The sequence below is a fragment of the Vidua macroura genome, chromosome 4 (assembly GCF_024509145.1).
Source record: "Vidua macroura isolate BioBank_ID:100142 chromosome 4, ASM2450914v1, whole genome shotgun sequence".
NCBI classification, from domain to species: domain Eukaryota; kingdom Metazoa; phylum Chordata; class Aves; order Passeriformes; family Viduidae; genus Vidua; species Vidua macroura.
Genome location: NC_071574.1, coordinates 3,006,772 through 3,029,348, shown reverse-complemented (window position 1 = coordinate 3,029,348; position 22,577 = coordinate 3,006,772). Strand labels below are relative to the sequence as shown.

Below are 22,577 nucleotides of genomic sequence, written 5' to 3'. Positions count from 1 at the left end.
CAGAAGCTTGTAGCTGTTAAGCTGTTAGAGTTGGGCGTCTGAAAACTGCCCCAAAAAAGGCAGAAGTTTGTGCAGGTACTTGTGGAGTAAGGGCAACCTGATGAGAGGTAATTAATTGGCTTCTCTGGTGTCAGAAATGTGCCTCATTAGTTCAGAAGGTGAGAAAGATCTCAAAAAAAGTGTTGGGAGCTTCATGTGGTGAGGAATTGCAAATAAATATTTTGCAAGGAGTGCTGGGGCTGAAGTGTTTCTCAGTAAACCAGAGGCAGCTGGTCTGATAGACAGTGTTGTCCTTGAAATTTGTTTTGCAGGGTCATGTGAAAGTGGTGCGTTACCTGGTGAAAGAGGTGAACCAGTTCCCATCCGACTCGGAGTGCATGAGATACATAGCGACCATCACTGATAAGGTAGGATGGGGGGGGAAGGCAACACTTGACAAGGAACAGTGTTGTGTCTCAGCTTCAGAGACAGTGATATGACCTCTCTTCAGCTCATTGGCCACCAGCTTTCAGCCAGAGCACGAGTCCCATTGGAATTTTTGAGGAAAAACAGCAGGAAATGAGAACACGTGGCACTTTGTTCTCAATGTGCTTTGTCATTTCAGGAGATGCTGAAGAAGTGCCACCTGTGCATGGAGTCAATTGTTCAAGCCAAAGATAGACAGGCTGCAGAAGCCAACAAAAACGCAAGCATTCTGCTAGAGGAACTGGACTTGGAGAAGGCAAGTGGAAAGAGTTGAAGCTGGGAATATTCCTCTCTTAAAATTCCAATTTCACGTTCCTTCAAGATGATAAGGTCGGTAAAAGTAGTTATTGGGGTATAGGAGTGTGTGTAATGACCATAATTGGAGTGTCCAGAGCTGAGCATCTTGTTGTTCAGGTAACCCTTGAACTTTGCTATTATTCAGAGACATTGGATTAGAAAATGGCACTTGTAACTATTTCCTCTGTACCAAAAGAAGGATTTCTGAATATGATTTGTCAAAAAAAAAAAAAGTGTGGCATTTTCTAGTCATATTCATATGGATTTTAGTTCTAAACCAAATTTTCTGTCCTAAATATTAAAAAAATTACCTAATTTACTAAAAACCATAGTGCTGTAGTAGAAATAAAACAGAAAAGTCCAAGGAAATAAAAAGCATTTGGATTTCTTGAAATGCATGGGACATCTTGTAATGCTGTTCCACGTGCTTGACTTGTAGCTAAGGGAAGAAAGCAGGAGACTGGCTCTGGCTGCCAAAAGAGAGAAGAGAAAAGAGAAAAGGAGGAAGAAAAAAGAAGAACAAAGGCGAAAACTAGAAGAAATAGAAGCAAAAAATAAAGAGAATTTCGAACTTCAAGCTGCTCAGGAGAAGGAGAAGTTAAAAGCTGAAGGTGATTACTGCAATTATTCCAAGAAAATAATGAAATTTGGTATGAGCTGGTATGACATCTGTAATAGATTTATGGATGTCTCATAGTCAAGGGTTTTGTATGTTTCTTGGAGCTTTGCAAAAAATTTAGTCCTAAAGTTTTTTGATAGGTCAGGTGTGATTTGGAAGGCAAAATACTCAAGTTTCCTCAAAACAACTAAGTTACTCCTGCTTTTTCTTTTCTATCAGATGATCCTGAGGTCCCAATGGAGCCTCCCAGTGCTACCACCACCACCACCATAGGTATATCTGCAACCTGGACAACGTTAGCAGGCTCTCATGGGAAGAGGAATAACACCATCACCACAACGAGCTCCAAGAGGAAAAACAGGAAAAACAAAGTAACCCCCGATAATGTTCAGATTATATTTGATGATCAGCTTCCCATTTCCTATAGCCAACCTGAGAAGGTGAATGGGGAATCCAAGAGCAGCAGCACTAGCGAGAGTGGTGACAGTGACAATATGAGGATCTCCAGCTGCAGCGATGAGAGCAGCAATAGCAACAGCAGCCACAAAAGTGACAATCATTCCTCCACAGCTGTCACTAACACACAGAGCAACAAAAAGCAACCGTCGGTGCTCGTCACTTGTCCAAAGGATGAGAGGAAAGCAGTGCCTGGCAAGTCATCCATCAAGTAAGTTCCTGTGACCATGAATGCAAAGTGCAAGTCATCCTTTTTTTCTCCCCCACGTAATGACAGCATTTAATTCCTTTTGCAGGTTGTCTGAAGTTATTAATGAAGTGACAAGTAATTCCTTGTCTACTTGCACAAAATCCGCTCCTTCTCCCCTTTCTTCTCCAAACGGGAAGCTAACCATTGCTAGTCCTAAACGTGGTCAGAAAAGGGAAGAAGGGTGGAAGGAAGTTGTGAGAAGGTAAGCAAAATAATACCCTTAATTCACTTTGATGCTGTCCTTTGTGTAGCCTTCCTTGGAGTTACTGAATGACCTTCTTAGTGGGTTTGAGATCTCACAAAGTTGCTGCTGCATGGGTTGAATCAGAAAATACAGTATGCTTTTGACCAGCCTGCCCACAGCTTCTTGCCATGGAAGTGTTTCCTACTTAATATTGTTTCTTTTTTATATAGGTCCAAGAAGGTTTCTGTCCCATCAACTGTGATTTCCAGAGTTATTGGCAGAGGAGGATGTAACATCAACGCGATCCGGGAGTGCACGGGAGCACATATAGATATTGACAAACAGAAGGATAAAACTGGAGACCGAATCATCACAATAAGGTGAGCAGGATACTGCATAGGTCCATCCTGTGGGTATTTTCTCCTTGTAAAATGTTTGTCTGCATAGGAAAATTAAAGGCGTGATCTGGTTGTTCCTTGGAAGATCTCTTGGAAGCAGGGGAGATGAATGGGGTGGGGAAACAGACTACAACCACCAGCAGGTACAAAAGACGGCTTGAGAGATAAGGTGAAACATAAATGTTGGGATTCTGTGTTTGGGCTTGTTAGTTCATGGTGAAATATGAAGGCATATTTAGGGAAGCAAATATTTTATCCATTTGAGGTTTTTGGGATTTGGGGCATTCAACTTGGACTTCTTGAATAGTTGTCTGCAGCAGGACTGTGCCAAGCTCAGTTTTTGGATAGAGAGTTATTTTCCAGTTTGTGTTAGGGTGGTAGCAGATAGCCTGGATCATGTGTGGGAGGTCTTTGGCTATAACATGTGTAAATGCTTTAGATGCACTTTTTCTGTCCTCCTTTTTTGTAGGGGTGGCACAGAGTCAACCAGACAGGCCACACAGTTGATCAATGCTCTGATTAAGGATCCAGATAAGGAAATCGATGAACTTATTCCAAAGAACCGTTTGAAAAGTTCAACTGTAAATTCCAAAATAGGGTCCTCGACACCTGCCACCACTACAGCTGCTAACAGTTCTCTCGTGGGCATCAAAGTGACCACCGTAGCTGCTTCATCGACATCTCAGACCGCCTCCGCGCTCACCGTGCCTGCAATCTCCTCAGCATCCACTCACAAAAGCATTAAGAACCCCGTGAACAACGTGCGGCCTGGTTTCCAAGTTTCTCTTCCGCTGGCATATCCTCCTCCGCAGTTTGCACACGCGCTCCTCGCTGCTCAGACGTTCCAGCAGATCCGTCCGCCGCGGCTGCCCATGACGCACTTCGGAGGTACCTTCCCACCAGCCCAGTCCACGTGGGGCCCGTTTCCCGTCAGGCCGCTGAGCCCCGCCCGAGCTACGAACTCGCCGAAACCTCACATGGTGCCTCGCCACAACAGCCAGAACAGCAGCGGCTCTCAGGTGAATTCAGCAAGTTCTTTGACGACGAGTCCCACGGCAACGACGACTTCAGTGGCTTCTACTGTGCCTGGATCTTCGGCGAGCGGCAACCCCAGCTCCCCTTCGGTCAGGAGGCAGCTGTTCGTCACGGTGGTGAAGACGTCCAACGCCACCACCACCACCGTGACGACCACGGCGAGCAACACGAGCACAGCGCCCACAAACACCACGTATCCAACTCCTACTGCCAAAGAACACTACCCTGCATCTTCCCCCTCATCTCCCTCTCCTCCTGCGCAGCCGGCGGGCGTCTCCAGGAGCAGTCCTCCCAACTGCGCAGCAGCCTCTCCCAACAAAGGTGCGCCTCCGTCTGAGCCGGACGCGGGGAGCCCGCCCGCGGTGGATGCGGGCGGCTCGACCAGCAGTAGGCAGCCCAATCCTGGGACCAGCAGCTCCTCTGTGCATCCTGCTCATCAGCAGCCCCCGGGAGCTCCTCTGCCAGAGGCCAGGCCCCCTCTTCAGCAACCTCAGGTTCCTGCACCAGATCCTCGCATGGTTGTGCCTCCAAATTTAGCGGCAACGAGCTCATCCGCTCCGGCGGTAGGCGCGAGCAACGCTCCCATGACCTACCCCGTGTCCCAGCCAGCAATGGGGTCTGCTCAGCCCGCAGCCAAGATGGAAACCCCAGCCATCAGACCGCCTGTCCATGGAACCGGCAGCGTCCCCAAGAATCCAGCTCCTGTGCAAAACTCCTCTGTCGCAGTCCTCAACGTTAACCACATCAAAAGGCCCCACAGCGTTCCTTCTTCAGTGCAGCTTCCTTCTACCTTAAGTACACAAAGTGCTTCTCAGAATTCGGCCCACCCGGCAAACAAGCCCCTGGGGAACAACTTCAGTGCTACTCTGCCTTTTGGGCCCTTTAGTACGTTGTTTGAGAACAGCCCCACGTCTGCTCATGCCTTCTGGGGTGGGTCCGTCGTTTCCTCTCAGACAACGCCAGAATCCATGCTCTCAGCTAAGTCCTCATTTTTGCCAAATTCAGATCCGTTACATCAGTCTGATACTTCCAAAGCCCCAGGTTTTAGGCCACCGTTACAGAGGCCAGCTCCAAGTCCCTCAGGTAAGTCTCTGGCTTGTGTCTGTATGGTAATAATACAGTTTATTCTTGTGTTTTTTAAGCTGAGTTCATTTAATAGGGTTTTTTCCCATTCCAGTCTGTTCCTCTCCAATAGCTGAGATAATGAAACACTCTCATTTCCCCCTCCCTTCCCTACCGGATAATGACTGTTCCAGTTTGCAATACCTTGTCCTGAGACTGCAGAAAAATATGCAGCATCTTCCAAGGGCTAGGATGGTAAATAAAGTGGTGTTTTGATTCGAACTTGTAAATTACAAGAGGTGTGTTCTCTTAATTTCTAAATTTGATCCAAAAATTGTCATTTCCTTGACTGCCTGCATTTTTTAGTGCGCTGTTGAGCTTTCTGCCCAAAACGGAGGCCAAGGGGTTGTCACAGAATCTGTTATGTCGCTTCCAGAAAGTACATGCATGGTTTGGACCATCTCTGCCTGTTTTTGTAAGACCACTGAGGTGTTAATGGTGTAAAAGGTAGAACAGCGCTTTCTTTCCCATTTTGTGAATATGATGGTGTTGAAATTTTTAATCTTGATATACTAGTCAGCATTTTGATTAGGACCCTGTATCTCCCTAAGATATACAAATGCATAAGTCTTAGATCCCTAAGATTTTATTTTTCACTTTCTTCATTGAAGAGGGCATGAAGGGAGCAGTAATTTTTGTATTTTGAGTATCGTAGCTAATTGGTGGCATTTGATGTTAAGGAAGTAAGAATCATTCTTGATTTAGGTGTACAGCACAACTGCCACATACTGAGTAGATCTGCGGAGTGTGGCGCTTAATGCTTCAGTTTCCTTTGGGAAATTGTAACACATGCCCCCAAAGACAGATTGGATAAAAGTTTTCCTTTCTATTTCCATGATACGGGCGACCTCTTGCTGGAGTGTTGGAGTTGTGGGAGTCACTTGTGCCCATTTTCTCTTGTAGGTATTGTCAGTATGGATTCTCCCTATGCTTCTGTAACACCTTCTTCTACACACCTGGGGACCTTTGCCTCGAACCTGTCAGGAGGGCAGATCTATGCGCCCGGGACACCGCTGGGCGGAGCGCCTGCAGCTGCTAATTTTAACAGACAGCATTTTTCCCCTCTTAGTTTATTGCCTCCATGTTCATCAGCATCAAATGGTGAGTTCTGGTCAGCAGGAAGCTGCTGAGAAGCTGCTGTATAAATAAAATTGTCCGGCAGAACTGCATAAGGAATTCCAGGAGAATGTCCACAGGGCAGGTTCTGGTACCTTCCTCTACCTTTGGCCCCTGCAGTTAGGAGTTTTTTGGACAGAAAACAAATAAGCTGTTGAGTGCTGGCTTATTTATAGGGAACGTGTTCATCTGTTTTATTGGCAAAAACAATGGCAAAAAAAACCCAGGAAACAAATCAAAAAGAAGAAGAAAAAACAAACCCAACAAAGACATGAGTTTATGTGGGCTTATTTCAGCTCTGATGTAGGACATAATCCTCAAATCCTCTGTTGCTGATGGACAGTGATGCTTAGTTAAGGTTTTGTGGGGTGTATCCTCCAGTGGCTGAGCTACCAGGGTGTAATAAACATTTTATATAAGGGGCCAAATCACTGGTGAATATCTCTGTGATCTGGAAACAAAATTACTCTGAGGTGAATGAATGTGGCATTAACCAGCTCCACGTTGTCAGTTGTTGGACACTGAAGGATAGGTTTGTGGGATCTGGCTGCCATCACTAAGTGCTCCTGTTGCTCTCCTTGCAGAATCTCCTGCTCAGTCCGTGTCCTCTGGAGTACGAGCACCCTCTCCCACCCCTTCAGCAGTGTCCTTGGGATCAGAAAAACCCAGTAACGTTTCTCAGGACAGAAAAGTTCCTGTTCCTATTGGGACTGAACGCTCTGCACGTATTAGACAAACTGGAACGTCTACTCCTTCTGTAATTGGGAGCAACTTGGCTGCTCCAGTGGGACACAGTGGGATCTGGTCCTTCGAAGGTATAGGTGGCAGTCAAGGTAGGTGTTGTTCATAGATGCTCTTGAGTTGATCACACCATTGTGTTTGCCAAACTTGTCTTCAGCACGGGAGCATGCAGAAGTGAGTGCCTGAAAACACAGAAATGTTCTTTCCAAAGGGTTTGGAGCAAGGACATCTCTTAGCCTTCCTTCCTTAGCCTTTAACAAGGTTTCTGAAATCCTCAGGGGTTTTGAAATGTCCTGGCTATGAAGATTTGGTACTCCCAAGTAGGAGCAGGAAAAATAAAAACAGGCCTTCCAGGGATGAACACGATGAGGATCATTGAATTTAGGAAGAGGGGAAATTAAGGTGTCACAAGATAACTCTGGAGTTTCTTGTTGATAAAGAGGTTGTTTGTACAGTAGAAGTTAATATTTAATTTGTAGCTAAGTTAGAACTTTTTGTGCTGAGGATGGTGCTTTTATAAAGTGATATTCCACATTTGGGTTTCCTTTGTTCTTTTCAGCTGTTCGCCTTCTACTACCACAAGGCTCTTGGCTCTCCTGGAGTCACACAGAATTTAGTATTTCAGATCTTATTAACAATTTCAGTTAGTCATCCTACAGCTTTTCTTACCAAACTTGTCAGGAGTCTTGGATGCAATTTCTGGGAGACTGATGAACTTTTTTCATATTGATTGGGTTTCTGTGGGGAGTTGATTTTTAGTTTCTTTAGGTTTTTTTGCTTGGGATGGGGACTGTGAATATTGAGACTGTGTTGGATCGGACCTCTGGATGCCCTGTCAGCCTCCTGCACAAAATGGGGTTTGCCATGAGTTCTGCCTGTATTGCTCAGGGCTTTTCCAGTTTGCTCTGAAAAACCTGCAAGGATTGGAACTGCTCCACCCTTCAGAGCAATCTGTTGTGTCCCTTGACTGAAGGCAGTTGAAGGTTTTAATTGACTGAGTGCTGGAATTTTTTCCCAAATACAAACCCTTTTTTTACTTCACTGGTGGTCTTTTCCCAGATAAAGCTTTAGAAATTCACTATTTATTTGCATTGTGTTTACATTGCTGTAAAAGTTGTCCTTTGTGCCTGTCTTGGCTTTTGGGATGCTGCTTTCTTTCTGCTCCGGTCAATTACTTCAACATTTTGATTTTCAGTTCACAATGGGATTGGCTCTTCTCTACTTGAGTATTAGGGTGCCTCAGAAATGCTTCTGTACCCTTTCTCCAAATAATTTTTTTTTAATGTTTTGTTTTGAAAATTGGATTTTTGAATGTCTGGGATTTGAACTGCAGCACCAATACCAAAGTGCCTCTGATGAATTCACAGAATTAGGATATGAGCCCATATCTGCAGCTCATCATTTTCTGGTTTTGGTTTGCACAGAAACTTCTGTGTCCCTTAGAATATTAAGTAATTAATGGAAGAATTGTAGTGAAGTAGAGCAAATAGTCTTCATAGTGTACATACCCTTTCCACAGCACCAAAGGCACGAGGAATTGAGGTTTTTGGAGGAGGGAGAGTTAGCCCAAATTCCAGCTTTGCTGTTGAAATGGAGGAAAGTTGCAGGGGCAACGCTCTGGTTGCAGGTAACTGTCCCAAACTCCTGGCAGTGGCTCAGGGTTCCCGGCCCTGCAGGTGGCACTCCTGGTGTTCTCCATCCATGCTGCGTGCTGCTGAGCTGTGGTGCGGGTGGGGGCCTGAGAGCTGCAGGCTGGCGGACGTGGAGGCTGGACGGCGGGCGGTGAGAGCGCCCTGGGTAACGCCGTGTCTCTGTGCCGGCAGATAAAGTGGACTGGTGCCACAGCGGCATGGGCAGCCACATGATCCACAGGCCCATGTCTGATCCAGGCGTCTTCTCGCACCAAGCCATGGAGAGAGACAGCACGGGAATCGTAACGCCTTCCGGTACATTCCATCAGCCCGTCCCTGCAGGATACATGGACTTCCCAAAAGTTGGGGTAATGACCTCCTTGGCCCCCATATGCAGCGTGAATCCCCTTTTGTCCTTCTGTCCATGCACTAGTAGTGGCATTCGTGAAAGCATCCTGACTGTTCTTTTCCTTCCCCACAGGGAATGCCTTTTTCTGTGTATGGGAACGCCATAATTCCTCCTGTAGCCCCCATCACAGATGGTACTGGAGGCCCCATCTTTAACGGGCCTCATGCTGCTGACCCATCTTGGAACTCGCTGATAAAGATGGTTTCAAATTCCACAGAAAACAATGGGCCTCAGACGGTAATTGCTCCATTTTTTTTTTGCACTATGTATTTTACTCAAAATGTATCGTGATTCCTTTCTGTGCAGTTAGCCACTTGGGAGAAGAAATCTTGGGGCAAAATTTCATAGGAAAAGCCAATTTATGTGCTGTTAGTTAAGCTTTCCCTTCCCAAGAAGGGAACACAGCAACCAGGCTGCTGCTGGGCTCTGTAGTTGAGGATGTTGTGACTGTGTTAGGAGCACACCAAGGAAGGGAGTAAGTCTTAGCTCTTTGCTGTTCTGATCTTGCCTGCCTTATCCACTAAATATAATTTAGGAAGAGGGATTAATTCCTCTAAACCCCTTGTTCGTACTCAGGAACTAATACTAATACTAATCAGTAGCTGTGGTTCGATTATATCCTGTGATTATGTTTAATTGGACAGTGATCCCTGTTACTAAATAAGGATGTTTCTGGGCTTAATTTGCTTGGGAATGATCCAAGCTGTGGGGAGTGCTCCCAGCTCTGGTAGATCATAGGTGAGAGGGGAGAGGGGGTTTGGCCACAGTTCAGGTATTGCTCTGAGGTGGCTTCTCGTCCCTGCAAGGTGATTTCTGGTTTAATGAGGTAACTTTGTCCCCCAAAGAAAGCTTTACTTGGTTAGACCTGGGATTCCCCAGAGCTGAAGGTGTTAGGGGAAAATAAGGTGACAGAAATGAAGTTCTTATTTGTCTGAAGTTAAGGTCAAGAAGAGAGCACGTCCCTTGCTCTGGGCATGGAGGGATTCGGGAGCTGGGCTGGGAAATCATGTGCTACACACCCAGAGCTCTATTAATTGTCCTGTAGGGGAAAAACCATGAGCCCTGCAGCCTCCTGTGGGCTGTGCCCTGCTTGGAGCAGCCCGAAGCACGGTGTTAACACGGGTTTCTCTTGCAGGTGTGGACTGGAACTTGGACACCTCACATGAACAGTGTGCATATGAACCAACTGGGCTGAGTGGGATCAACGTGCTGGCCTTGAGATTCCTTTTTTTGCAGAGGAAACCACAATTGGCAGAAACAGTTTATGTGCTCCCAGATCATTCTACTGATGTGCTTGACTGAAGTGTGTAGGCTTTTTGCAGAAGAACTTACTAACTGACCTTTTTCTGTGAACATTGTGACCGCCCATTCCCCACCATCATATGTTCAACTTAGTTAGACTTTCTTCTTTCCTTTCCTCCTCTTTTTTTTTTTTTTTTTTTTTTGACATAACTTTCTGTTGAAGCTGTTCTTTGGCTGGTTGGTTTTAGTACTGTAAACTGCTTCTGAGCAAACACAGAAATTTAGCAAAATTATGTAAACTTGATCCTGAAGTTTTAGAATGGCAAATAAATGTACAATTGTTTACATAACAAAAGGCTAAGCAGAAAGTAAATTTCAATATGTCAGTTATAGAGGCTCTACTTTATGTAGACTTAAATTAATGTGAGATATGTACCTTCATATTCAGAAATCTGGATGTTTCCTTCATACATTAAACTATTAATAAGCATAACTTTTCTACTTGTGTAATTTAAGTAAGTTATAAAAAGAAAAACACCCCAGGCATTATCAGAGGGTGTTTTCCAAATGTGTGTTGGATTTTTTTGAGAATACATACATCCTCTATTTGACATTTGAGGAGAGCTTCCCTGCTGAAGGCTCCAGAGGCAGGTCTCTTGCAGAATCAGGCCCATGAAGGTTTATTTGGAAGAGTCCAAGTAGGAATTCCTGTATCCATTGTCAGGAGCTGTCACCTGTGTGCAGCTGTAGCAGGAGGTGAAGGAGGGTGGGTCCTGCGAGGCCGGGCTGGGTGAGCAGTGACACAGATCCAGTCAGGATCCCTGTACAGTTCCCTTACAGAGCATTTAAAGGAGATCTACAACTCAGATTTAGGAAGCATTATTTGGTTTTATTATGGTTCCTCCTTTAAAAACCAAGAAAGCATCTCAGCTGGCCACGGAAACTACTGCCTTTTAACTATTGTGATATTTGAGGTGTCCTCAAACCTTTTGCATGCCCAAGGCCATATACCTGCCCTCAGATGCTGCTCTGAATAAAAGCAAGTTCCTTTTTCCAGCAGTCTGATCTCCTGAAATAAATCCTGTGACGATGTGGTGGTAGCAAAATGGATCCCAAAGCGAGGAACTGCTCAGAAAAAGGTTTGAAACTCCATCTCACACCTTATCAGGGTGTGGGTGAGTGTCCTTGCCCTCTGCTACAATCATTTGCTGCAGGCTTTACTGCTGTTTAGGGTTACTAATTATTAATCCTACTGGGAAATAGTGCTCAGTATTTATTAGCACCATGAATTCAGAGTATTTTGTTGACCTGATAGTTAAATCCATGCCTGGGGCAGTAACAGGCCTGATGCCACCACTGACTGTGGCAGTGGGCTGGGCACAGGTGATCCCGGGTGGGGGGAATTGGACCATTTTTATTCCCAGATACTTTTTTTTTTTTTCCCCCACAATGTAATGCCTTTTATTCGTTCAATAAACCAAGGAATGTACTCTTCTGGGAGCGGGCAGGTGCTATTTATTTGGGGAAAAAGGAGCAGAGGCAGGGTTAGGACAAACATGGAGAGGAAGAGAACACAGTGCAGCGTATGGTCTAAGGGCTTTTTTGACCTTTCCTTGCCACAGAAATGGTAAGGAGACAGCTCAGAACCTGGCTGGGCAGGAGAATGCTGCCAGTGTGGAATGATGAAGTGCTTGGTAATGATTAATTACTCTAGAATATAATCTTCAGGCTGAGAGGGTTAGGGCCATTCAGCCTGGAGAAGGGAAGGTTGTGTAGGTTCCTCATGGCAGCCCTCCAGTACCTGAAGTGGCCCAGGAGGGACTCCTTTTCAGGAACTGTAGTGATACAACAACAAGTAAAGGGTTACAAATGGAAAAAGGGGAAATTTAGGCTAGCTACGGGGAGGAAGTATTTATTGGAAAAGGGGTGAGACACTGGCCCGACCCTGGCAGCGCTCAAAGCCGGTTTGGACAACACCCCCAGGTCTACAGTGCGATCCCTGGGGGTGCCCGGTGCAGGGCCTAGTCTTGGACTCCGTGATCCTCGTAGTTCCTTTCCAAATCAGCGCGCTGTATGATGCGGCGGGAGGTGTCCCTGCTCAGGGCAGGAGGGCGCCGGGACCGTTCCCATCTCCACTCCCGGGGCCGTAGCAGCCGGGCTCCGGGAACAGCGCGGGGCGCGCCGTGAGGCGCTGCCCTTCGCCGTGCCCTCAGCCGCCACGGCGGCCGCGGGGCGGCGCGCTGAGGCGCGGCGCGCGGGCCGCGCATGCGCCCCGGCGGAGGGAGCCCGTCGGCATGTGGCGGCTGGCGCGGGCGGCCCCGCCGGCCCTGGCGGCGGCGGCGGCGGCGGCGGGAGCGGGGCCGGGCGGCCACGGCGGCGCCGAGGGCTGGTACGAGTGGGCGGCGCGGTCCGCGCCCGTGCACTGGGCCGAGGGCGGGCTTGCGGCGCTGCAGGAGGCCACCGGGCTGCCCTGGTGGGCCGCCATCGCCGGCGGGGCCGCCGCGCTGCGCACCGCCGTGACCCTCCCGCTGGCCGCGCAGCAGGGCCGGCTGCTGGCTAAGGTGGGAGCGCTGAGGGGGCTCTGAGGGGCGGGAGAGGCCCTGAGGGAAGGGCCGGTGGAGGGGCTGAGGGGGCCGCGGAATGAACAATGAACATCGCAGTTCCTTTATTGCAGCGGGGTTGGGGGCGTTTGGGTTTTTTTAAAGCAATTTCGTTACGTTTTGTGCCTTTTTTTTTTTTTTTTTTTTTTGGTTGTAGAAGTGAGCGTCTGTTGCGTTCTCGCGTAGTGGGGTCTCTTATGCTGTGAGTGGTGACTTCGTACACTGCCAAGTTGTGTCCTCATGGCCTTTATTTTATTTTTATATGTATATATAATTTATGTGTTTTATCATGTATAACACGATATATTTATATATTACGTACAGTATATTGTAAGTAATGCATTCTATTATATTGTAGTGGTTTTGGTTTGTTAATGTAAGATTTTTCTTAAACATAGATGCATTTTCTATTACTATATATTTATATTTGTACGCTATTACTAGCTTTTATAATTGTCTTTTTTATATCGTTGAGGTGCCATTAAAACTGGGTCTTTTTAAGTGGAGTAGCTGATTACAAGTCCTGAATGCAGGCAAAAAGATGCTTGTTAAGAATTGCCCTGATTTCAGCTGTGACAGAAATAATCTTCTTCTTAAAAAAGTATAAAATTAAAAAAGATTAAAATTCTGTCTTCATTTCTTGCAGTAGTAAGAGAGTATCTTTGATTGTTACTGTTATTACTTGTCAGTGTAACCTTCACGTGGTTATTTTCTTTAAAGATGAAAGGTGTTCACTGCTGTTGAGCAAGACATGGCAAAGATGCCTTGTCCCTCACAGGCGTTTACTACCCCTGTAACAGCTGTTAAATTACGGTGGTAATTAATGTTTGGTGCCTGTGCTGGCATTAAATCATAGAAGAGTAATTAATATCTGTAATACCCATAGAGGTATTCGGTTATACGGTGGCAACGTGTATGTTTAATTCCTGTGCGGATATTAAATTTTACAGTGGTAAGTCTAATACTTGTTGGGGTATTGAGCTGCCAGGGATAACTAACAACAGAGGTGAGGAGAGGAAGCGAGTGTTACCTACCTGCCACTGTGCCCAAACAGTTCTCCTTTTCTTTAGCTAGCTGGAAAACCTGCAGCCTGAGATTAAGGAGCTCGCCCAGCGCCTTCGCTATGAAGTTTCAGTGCGTGGAAAGCAGCTGGGGTGGTCCGAAAAGGTGGCCAGGTACGAGGGGCGTTGTCCGCACCTCCTGAATCCATTCCGGAAGGAAGGAAGATCCCACAAACCGCACTTTCGCAGCAAGACTCTGCCATTGCCCACAGCTTAGATTTTTCTTTCCCCGCCTGTGATTAATTTGTTTATTCGGTTTCATTTCAGCCGTTGTTGTCCGTTTCAAAGCTCTGAGCTTGTGCTTTTGTCCCCGAAAGGTCGCACTTCGCCAGGAACATGCGGAGGATCGTTACGGAGCTGTACGTCCGGGACAACTGCCACCCCTTCAAAGCCACCCTGCTGCTGTGGGTGCAGGTCCCCATGTGGGTGTGCGTGTCCCTGGCTCTGCGCAACTGCAGCGTCGGTGCCCTGGGCTCTGCAGGTGGGGGAAATGGATTTGTAGAGAGTTTTTGGGGGTCAGAAGAAGGGTGTTGTGTGACAAACAGGTGCTGCACCTGGACACTAATCTTCTCTCGCTGTCACTTCTTACCCACTTGCTGCCTTCACAGGCACCTTCTTGGTTAAAGAACGCAGTGTCCCGAGCTTGACATACAAGCTGATATAAAAAACAGTCAGCTACTAAGGTTTTAAACCTAATATAGTTTAAATTTAATTAATTAATATAAATAATAAGTAATAAATATTTGAAATTAGTTTTAAACTTAATGTAGTCTGACAGTCCTGTTTAGCAAATCATATTACATGTGCCACAGCACGCTCACTATTAATCTGTATATTTTTTGCCTTCCATGTGAAATACTGTAGATCAGGTGAATATGTGAGGGTCTTTTAAATTAAAAAAAATTTATATACTGATTTTTTTAGACAAGAGTTTATAGTTGGTTCTTTTAGGCAAAGATGTAGCTAGTTATACAGCTACTAAGAAAAATGTAATTTTCTCAAAATCAGGAAATAAACACTGTAGGTTACTGCATTCTTATTTTCCTCGTTGACTTGTTAAATATTTGAGATCTAAGTATTTTTTATCACAGATTTCCCTGTCTGGGGCTGTCATGAGCTAAGCTGGGTCTCAGCTTGTATCTCTCTCTTTTCTTACTTATATTGGTAGCAGAGTGTTGAACCGAAGATTTCTACTTTATTTGTACTTACCATGTGGATAAAACATACCTAGAAACTTGGGTCTGTGATTTAACACTGGTACAGTTCTGGCTCACTTGAGACAGTAAATTATACTGAATTCTGTATTTTCTTCAATTTTTTCCTGTAGTACAAGAGCAGTTTTCCTCAGGAGGAGCACTGTGGTTCACAGACCTCACGGCACCTGATCCCACGTGGATTTTGCCAGTTTCCCTGGGGCTGGTGAACTTGCTGGTGGTGGAGGTACGTTGGTGGAATAAACCAGCAGCGGTGACTGCAAAGGGCTGACACATAAAGGTGGCTGCAGATTATCACTGCTTTAAATGCACTGGGCAGAAATGAAACACAATCTGTTTGCTCTGTGTATTTCCATGTGTAGGTGTCTTTGTTCAGAGTCCTCCAGGTCAGATGGGACAAGTCTCAGATCTTCTTGAGCTATTCAGTCTTGACTACAGTTTCTTTTAGAATGCTGCTCTAATGAGACTTCTGGGTGTTAATCCTCAGTGTGGCCATTTCAAAAAGAGCTTGTTTATAACTGTGAGTTTATCCCCTTTCAGATCTTTGCTTCCCAGACAAAAATGCCAGTTTCGCGGATCCAGAAGCTTGTTACGAACTTCTTCCGCACGGTGTCGGTGGTGATGATCCCTATTGCTGCCACAGTGCCCTCTGTAAGTACCCAGGTGACCTCTGGGTTGTCACCTGTGGCTGGTCTGTTCTGGTGCTTAAAGGACAGCCCGAAGGCCTCACGTGTTTAATGTTTCTACTGCTGCGTGCTTAAGAAAAGTCAGATGTTCTGTCTTGTGTGTATGTTTAAGTCTCGTTGCCTTTGGGATATTTTTCTTCAAGGAGGAAGACTTTGCAAACTTGAAAGGTGACATGTCCTTCAGGTAGCTTGAAAAAGGAGAGGAAAGCTTTGTGTAAAGACACGTAGGCAAATGTTTGTTCACTGGAAACCAATGTAGTTCTTAAATTAGGAATTTTTCCACGTCTTTCTTCAAACACTTCTCATTTTTACCAGGTTTTCTACTGCAGAGTGTTCTTAGCAAAAATAAAGTGTCTGGTTGTTTAGCTCAATTATAGTTTCAAATACAGAAGTTCAAGCAAGTTTAATATGAATTAATTTAAGAACTGTCAAGCCTCAGTGTAGATGACACTTTTCCCCAGAAGAGTTCAGAGACAGACAGTTGCATTTCACATGGAAGCCATTATTGCAAATGAGAGGAGGAGTGGTTTAGGTGAGTTATTTTTATCAATCCCTGGGAGTAACCCACAGCTGTGGTTTGGGAGGAGCTGCCTGAAGCTGGTGTTTTCCTTGCCTCCAGGGAGCTGACCCATGCTTGTCTTGTTGCAGTCCATGGCGCTGTACTGGCTGTCCTCGAGCCTCGTGGGACTGTCCCACAACCTCCTGCTGCGCTCTCCCGCCTTCCGCCGGCTGTGCCGCATTCCAAGGACCACATCCGACTCGGATACGCCGTACAGGGACATGGTGGCTGCCTTGGCCACCAAGTACAGCTTTAAGAAACAACACCCCTGAACTCCAGCAAGAGCTGTCTCAGGAATGAAGTAGTGCTGTTTTAGTGAGATGTACTTACTTGCTGTGTATTTATTTTCCAAATAAAACGCTGGCTGGCCACGAGGAAGGATTGGTCAGCAAAAATGTGTCTTTACTGGGAAGCTTTGTTTCAAGGGCGGTCGTTTTGCAGTTGCTATAGTCCAGAAGTCCAGGTTTGTCTCCTGAATTATCATAAGGGCAGGTGAGTGTTAAATACAGCTGTGACTCGTATACAGTGCTTCTCTTTTACTCTGAGTCCTGAAGGTAAAGAGGTTTGCGGATTTTTTGTTAAAATGATCAGGAATTAATTATTTACTTTAATTTTTTAAAAGATTCCAAGCTACTACTATGACATAAACTAACAAAAATTTGGAAGCAGAAATTTTTAATGCAGACTTGGAAGCATTTATTTGAATTGTTGTGATAGCCTAGTAGAACTTTACAGATAGGGTTGAGATACACTTTCTGACTAAAACCAGCAGTTTAGAAGAAAACATGCAGATGTCATTGGATGTTTCACTGAGGTCTTTCACTGTTTTCACTGTTAGGAGTCTCAGAACATCAGTGATAGTTATGTCTGGATGCTGCCAGGATGTTTTTATACCAAAAAAACTCCCCAAAACAGGTGTGAAACTGAAGGTAAAGCAGCCAAAAGCATCTCATCTAATGGCGTCTAACAATTCAAAACCTAAAGGTAAGGAGATGAGAAGGTATGTGATAAAGCCCTTTCCAGGTCTGCATTACAGGTAAGATAATGTTCTAGATTTTTAAAGGGTCTTACAGGTTTCTTTGAATGAATACTGTCATTTTGCCTCATCTGAAAGTATTGGAAAAAGACTGTGCAAAGGGGAGTGAATTTTTTGTCTGGAAAGCTGGTGGTAGAGGGAGCTGGTGCTCCATGCAGTGCTGAGGAAAGTCACCTCTCCTTCCTCAGCAGTCTCACCTGAGAGGAGCTCACGTTCCCAGCCTGGCAAGAGGGCAGGCTGACAACAGCTACATCTTGTGTGCAGTAAAAAAACAACATGAGATTTCTTGGGAAGCATAAAGAGGGCCGTGAAACTGGTCACTGAAAAAAAGGCCTCACAGCTCTGTCAGAACCCCATATGTTTGATGCAGGAAAATGGCTTTGTTAGATTTGCAGTTCTTCATTTATTTATGTTTATTTTAGACCCTTTTTACCTTATAAAATTACACCCAAAACCTGCCAGTGTGAGTTAAAAGAGAATAAGGTTCCTCCAGTGAGTATATTTGGTGGTGGATTTCTCACAGCATTATTTTAGATCTGGAAGAGGGTTGTTGGAACACTGCATGTACTTAGGAGGGAGCCTAAGCTTAAGGAACTGAAGTCAGGCAAGTACAAGTTCCCTGAATAGGTTCTGTTCAGAAGCTCTGAAATATTCTGGCTGGATAATTACGTGTTTCATCCTCTGTCTTGAAGTTGCAGTGTGAACTTGGAGAACAGGGCTGTGATGCTTGTTATCTTTGGTGGTTGTGCCCTGGAGAAAGACACTGTGTACCCAAAAGCTTACCTCTGCTCCCAGCCATAGTAATGACTCCATTCAAATACGTTGTCTGGCCTTAAATCCTTGTCTCAGTGTTTGGTGCTGTTTCTAGGAAAGAGGATCGGAGCTTTGCTGTTCGCCTTTGTTTGGTAATGCAATTACTTTGTTGTCAGTCCATGTTGATGAGACAAAGATGGAACAAAGATACGCGTGTATGTCAGGTCAGATGAGTCCTCCTTGACTGTGGAAGGGCCAAGGGAGGTTTCTGGAGAAAAAAATTAGAAAAAAACTGTTGCTGTGTTCTCTGAGAAACCCTACTGAAGTGTCTTTTAAAAAGCCTGTACAATATTCTTTGTGAATGACACTTCATTGTTTAAGTAATGTCATCTATAGTTCTGTTTGGCTTAACTGTGTCTCCACCTCTCCTGTTTGCTTCCTGTTCTGGCTTTGCTGAAAACAAAGAGATTGTAAGTAAATGAGCAAAACCCAGTAGTGATAAAAGAATTGTGGTTTTAGAAAGGAGGGCAGTTTCCTTCCTAACTTCCCTCTGATTATTAGCCTGAAATGCTGTAGGTGAGGTGAGCTGACCCCCATCCCATTCAGGAATGAGATGTCAGTATGATCCAACACCTTTTACAGGCTGGTGGAGGGGATGCTGCTGTCTGCCAGAGAATTTGACACCTTGCCAGTCCTCCTGGTTGTTCTTTGGGGTTGTTTTAGTGGGGAATCCAAACTCTTCAGCCACACCTCAGTTACTAGGGTGGATTCCTTGAAGTGCAAGAATTTTTTTTTCCTGGACTAAGTGTCATTTTTGGCACAGTTCCATGGTTTCTGGAAAGGAAGAAGCTGTCAAAGTACTGTTGAGTGCGCTGCTGTACACACGGGGGTGCTCCAGCTCCTGTCAGCTGCAGGGCTGCCAGGTTCTGAAATCCAGGACAGGCAGGCAAGCATTGGACTAAAGCTATTTTCCTCCTCTGTCTTTCATCTTGATGCTGTTTCAGAGCTTAATCAGGCTCTCCTTCACAGTGTGCACTTCTTTTCCACCTCGCTGCCATGCCCCTTTGAAGTAATCCAGTGTTCAACACTGCTGAGCTTGAAAAAATGGAAAGAACTGACTTGCTGCTCCCTCTTTGTGGCTGAGGATGCCGAAGGGAAGCGGGCAGGTGTCGGAACAATCCCTGGTTGTCTTTGCAAAGCCCTCCGTTTGTGCAGCCGTGTGGCCAGCTGCCAGCAGGACTCCTTTTTTCACTTGGTATTATTAACCTACCTATATTTAATTAATCTGACTGATTTCTAATGGTAAATAAGGTATTCTTCATTCCTTTGAAGCTCAGCATAGTACTAAAAGCAGCAGCAGCTGCTGCTTTCCTGAGTGAGGTGTTCTGTTCTATTTTCTGGGTTTCAGGGACCACAGAAAAATCCACAGTGAGGGATTAGTGCTTTACATCAATGGCACCTTGATGATTTTGATCCATTTTTGCTGCACAAAACTGGCGTTACAGGCTTTGAGTTTAGGTAGTTTGAAGAAGCCTGTATAAATTAGGTTCATCATTAAGGTGGGTGCACACATCCCTATGTTCCTTTATTCAAGGAGTTGAGCTTTGTGGATTCATTTGTCAAGGTACCTATTCATAATTTGATGGCCTTAATTAACTTTGCAGTTAGAGTAAAAGTAAATAACTTTTTTTTAGCCTGTTTTACTTCATATAATCCCCTGCTTTTGTTTGAAAGCAGAGGAGACCGCTACTGCCTTATTTGTAGGGACTGGGCTTCTGGAGGAAATCTTCCAGCTCCCAGAATCCCTGATACTCAGATCCCTCATGAAAATAAGGGGTATTGTGTTGTGTGCTCTGAGGCTTAATATTACCTGGCCTTTTCAGGCCTGGAGAGAGGTAAGGAAAGCATTTCCCTGTGCCAGGTACCCTGCCTTCCTGCAGGGAAATGACATTCTTGTATTCACACTCGAGCAGTACTTGGTTTTGGTACTTGTTGCTGAGAACAGTGGAGAATTTGGAATGCTGTCACAAGCATTGATTTTGGCTTTACGAGTCCAAGGCTCAAACGTGTGAAATGGAGGGGACAGAGAGGTTGAAAAGCCACTTGGAATGTCAATGGCTACCACACAGGCTGTAACTGGGAAGAATGTTAATTGGAAACAAATGCCGGCCTTCAGCATCATCCATTCCTGAGGAAAAGGGCCCTGTGGAATCAGGAGTTTGGGGCTGAGTATGTTTATCTTGAGTTTTCTGGGGTACTGTTGGTCAGTGGGATGCATTTCTTCCAGAGGGGGTGGAATGCCAACCCATGGTAAATGACGGATCCTTGGAAGTGCAAGAGGGCAAGAAGGTCTGTGGATTGTAGTTAAAATATGCTCTTGGCAGGCAAGTAAAGCAAGCCAAGAAGTGCTTTTCCACTCTTGTGTTTTCAGATGACCTGAGATGGGCCAGGAATCTTCAGGCAGGGACATGGTAAGTTTTGAAATACTTAAACGTGAGCAGGGGAGATGATCTGCTTGGCTTTAGTCCTGCTTCCTGTTTGAGGGCTGTGATGGATTCCCATTTGTCCACAAGTGTGTTTTTCACTTTGGGAATGTGAGTAGGAAAATGGTGAACTGTGAACCTTATCTGACAGGATAGCATTTAAAATATGGATTTCCTGGAAGTTTTGAAAGGCTGGATTTGATTTGAGCAGTCTAGTGGAGGTACCAGAACACTCAAGTGCAGTGATTTTCTTTCAGCACCTGAGCTTGAACAGAAACTGACCTCTGTCCTGCTGACAGAGGTTTATCAAGCATACCTCAGTGGGAGCTGCTGCAGGCAGAGAACACGTTCTTCTGGACGAATTCCTGACCTTGAGCCCTTTCTGTCTAGAAAATAAATTATAAAATCTTCTGCTGGGGGAAATCAGTTGCTTAGAAATGTAGCTAATAAAATATAAATAGTGGCGGTACTCTCTAGGCACGTGCTTTGAGGACGAGTTGGAGATTGAAAGTTGGCTGACAGCAACTTTTTGGGGTTTTCATATCAATGTAGCCTAAACCTTGTGGGTACAACTAAAGGGATTTTAGCTTAGATTTAGTTTAGAACTCAAGTTCTTTGTGCATTTTGTTAAAGTCCAGCTGGACACATAATGAAAAAAGGGGTTTTTTTTTTCTTTGAAGGGTCTGTAAAGAGGTACTTGATACTCACTCAGCTGTTTGGAAATATTTCTGTTCCTTATTTTTAGGACTTTCTTTAATGCATGGCCAGAGTTACAGTTGAGCACTAGTTGAGCACTAGGCCCATATTAACTTCTGTAAGTGGAGAAAGTGCAACTTTGAAAGTGCAGAAGGGAAATGGGGAGGACTGCAAGTGGGTCCATTGGTTCCCAAGTGGGGCCATTTACCAAGAGTCCCTGATTTTTCTCTGTAATCGCTGTGCACTTCATGGTTTTTATTTCATTACTGCCTAAGTGCTTGCTCCAGAGTGCAACCAATAATTCTGTCGTATTTTACAAAGTAAACAAGCTCAGATTAATTTGCTAATAAAACCTTTGCTAGTCTTGCATTTTTCCACTTTAAATGCTCTTGCTGGAAGGCTGAGAGATAAGCTTTGTTTGGAGATATTTAGAGTAATGATTTCAGCAATAAGTCCCCAGAGACTGACTATCACATGACAGCAATCTTTAAAAAAATATATGGTGACCTTTTCCCCTTCAGATGCAGATTGTTTAGAGTGAAGTAATTGTAGAAGTTGAGAGAAAATAGGAGCAGAGATGGTTTGAACTGCTTTAATGCAGCATACCTGTACACTGACAGCTGATCCTGCAGGTAACTCCAGTTCCCAGTGCTGTGTTTTGGTTATTTCCCAGTGTTTCCCGTTGCTGCAGCATGGCACTGTTGACATGAGCATGTCAGAGTGGAGCAGAGTGGAGCTGGCAGACCACAAGAGCTTGGAGCTGCGGCGTGTGCGCTTCTCCAGGGCTGCCAGCTCCCCGAGGACTGGATCCAAGATAAGAATAGTCTGGCTCAAGTGTGAGTCTAGATCATGTTGTTTGCTGCCACGAGCTGTTTGCTCTTGTGGCAATGCAAAATTTGGATTGAAGATGTTGGTGGAAAATCACACTGAAATCTGGGAGGTGCTGAACTGCAGAAGTGAGGCCTTGACTACTAAGCAGGTTCTAAAAACCCTAAAGATAGGAAATACTGAATATAGGGAAAAGTAACTCCATTATTCTGGCCAAATGAAATCTGTTTGGTGCTTTAGCCTTTTGTAATATTTCTCCTCCAGGTTCTGTGAGGTGAGGGGATGTTCTAACGCTGTTAAATAATGCAAAACACGGATTTGTGGTTCAGGGCTGAGCTGAGGAGCTGTCGTGTTCCTGTGCTGTCAGCATCTGTGGATTTGGGTTGGTTTCTGTCTTTCCTCATTGCTCTTTGGATGAGCATCACTGGGACTTGTTGTGGGCCAAATTTTTTCCAAATTTTGGCCAAGTGTGTTATTTTTATGCTTCATTTGAGTGAATTCATCTGAATTCATCCTTTCAGAGAGTCTCTGAAGTCTCAAACCTGCTGCTGCCAGCAGGAATTCTGTGACCAATTTCAGTGGAATAAAGATTTCATTATTTTCTCTGTTTTCTTCCTCCTGAGAACAGAATGATATGAAGATTGTCTCTTTTTTATCCCTTTGCTTATGCCACAATTTGGATGTGTATTCGGACAA

The 22,577-nt window shown here is 45.1% G+C and overlaps 2 protein-coding genes across 13 annotated transcripts in view; both read left to right on the top strand.

The window, feature by feature from the left end:
• The window catches only part of ANKRD17 (ankyrin repeat domain 17), a 69,657-nt gene extending 58,633 nt beyond the window's left edge, over positions 1 to 11,024 (top strand). For 6 of the 10 annotated variants that reach the window (XM_053976732.1, XM_053976729.1, XM_053976735.1 and 3 more), the window contains 13 exons: positions 312 to 407; positions 605 to 721; positions 1,202 to 1,373; positions 1,601 to 2,048; positions 2,134 to 2,289; positions 2,502 to 2,651; positions 3,139 to 4,787; positions 5,730 to 5,927; positions 6,527 to 6,775; positions 8,203 to 8,310; positions 8,507 to 8,682; positions 8,796 to 8,960; positions 9,859 to 11,024. In XM_053976732.1, the coding sequence (XP_053832707.1) occupies positions 312 to 407; positions 605 to 721; positions 1,202 to 1,373; positions 1,601 to 2,048; positions 2,134 to 2,289; positions 2,502 to 2,651; positions 3,139 to 4,787; positions 5,730 to 5,927; positions 6,527 to 6,775; positions 8,203 to 8,310; positions 8,507 to 8,682; positions 8,796 to 8,960; positions 9,859 to 9,918 (3,744 nt within the window). In that variant the 3' untranslated portion in view covers positions 9,919 to 11,024. The remainder of the gene's footprint in view (positions 1 to 311; positions 408 to 604; positions 722 to 1,201; positions 1,374 to 1,600; positions 2,049 to 2,133; positions 2,290 to 2,501; positions 2,652 to 3,138; positions 4,788 to 5,729; positions 5,928 to 6,526; positions 6,776 to 8,202; positions 8,311 to 8,506; positions 8,683 to 8,795; positions 8,961 to 9,858) is intronic. The other 4 variants (XM_053976733.1, XM_053976737.1, XM_053976731.1 and 1 more) reach the window with 1 other exon arrangement.
• A 1,235-nt stretch (positions 11,025 to 12,259) lies between these two features.
• On the top strand, positions 12,260 to 16,606 carry LOC128806808 (cytochrome c oxidase assembly protein COX18, mitochondrial). 3 transcript variants are annotated; one of them, XM_053976639.1, is made up of 6 exons: positions 12,260 to 12,526; positions 13,640 to 13,740; positions 13,944 to 14,107; positions 14,954 to 15,066; positions 15,381 to 15,491; positions 16,175 to 16,606. In XM_053976639.1, the coding sequence occupies exons 1-6, from the start codon at positions 12,260 to 12,262 to the stop codon at positions 16,355 to 16,357; spliced, it is 939 nt and encodes a 312-aa protein (XP_053832614.1). In that variant the 3' UTR covers positions 16,358 to 16,606. The 3 variants fall into 3 exon arrangements, with proteins under 3 accessions (XP_053832614.1, XP_053832615.1, XP_053832616.1); XM_053976640.1 differs by having other exon boundaries at positions 12,436 to 12,526; positions 13,636 to 13,740; XM_053976641.1 differs by lacking the exon at positions 13,640 to 13,740 and having other exon boundaries at positions 12,441 to 12,526.
• Positions 16,607 to 22,577: the final 5,971 nt, after the last annotated feature.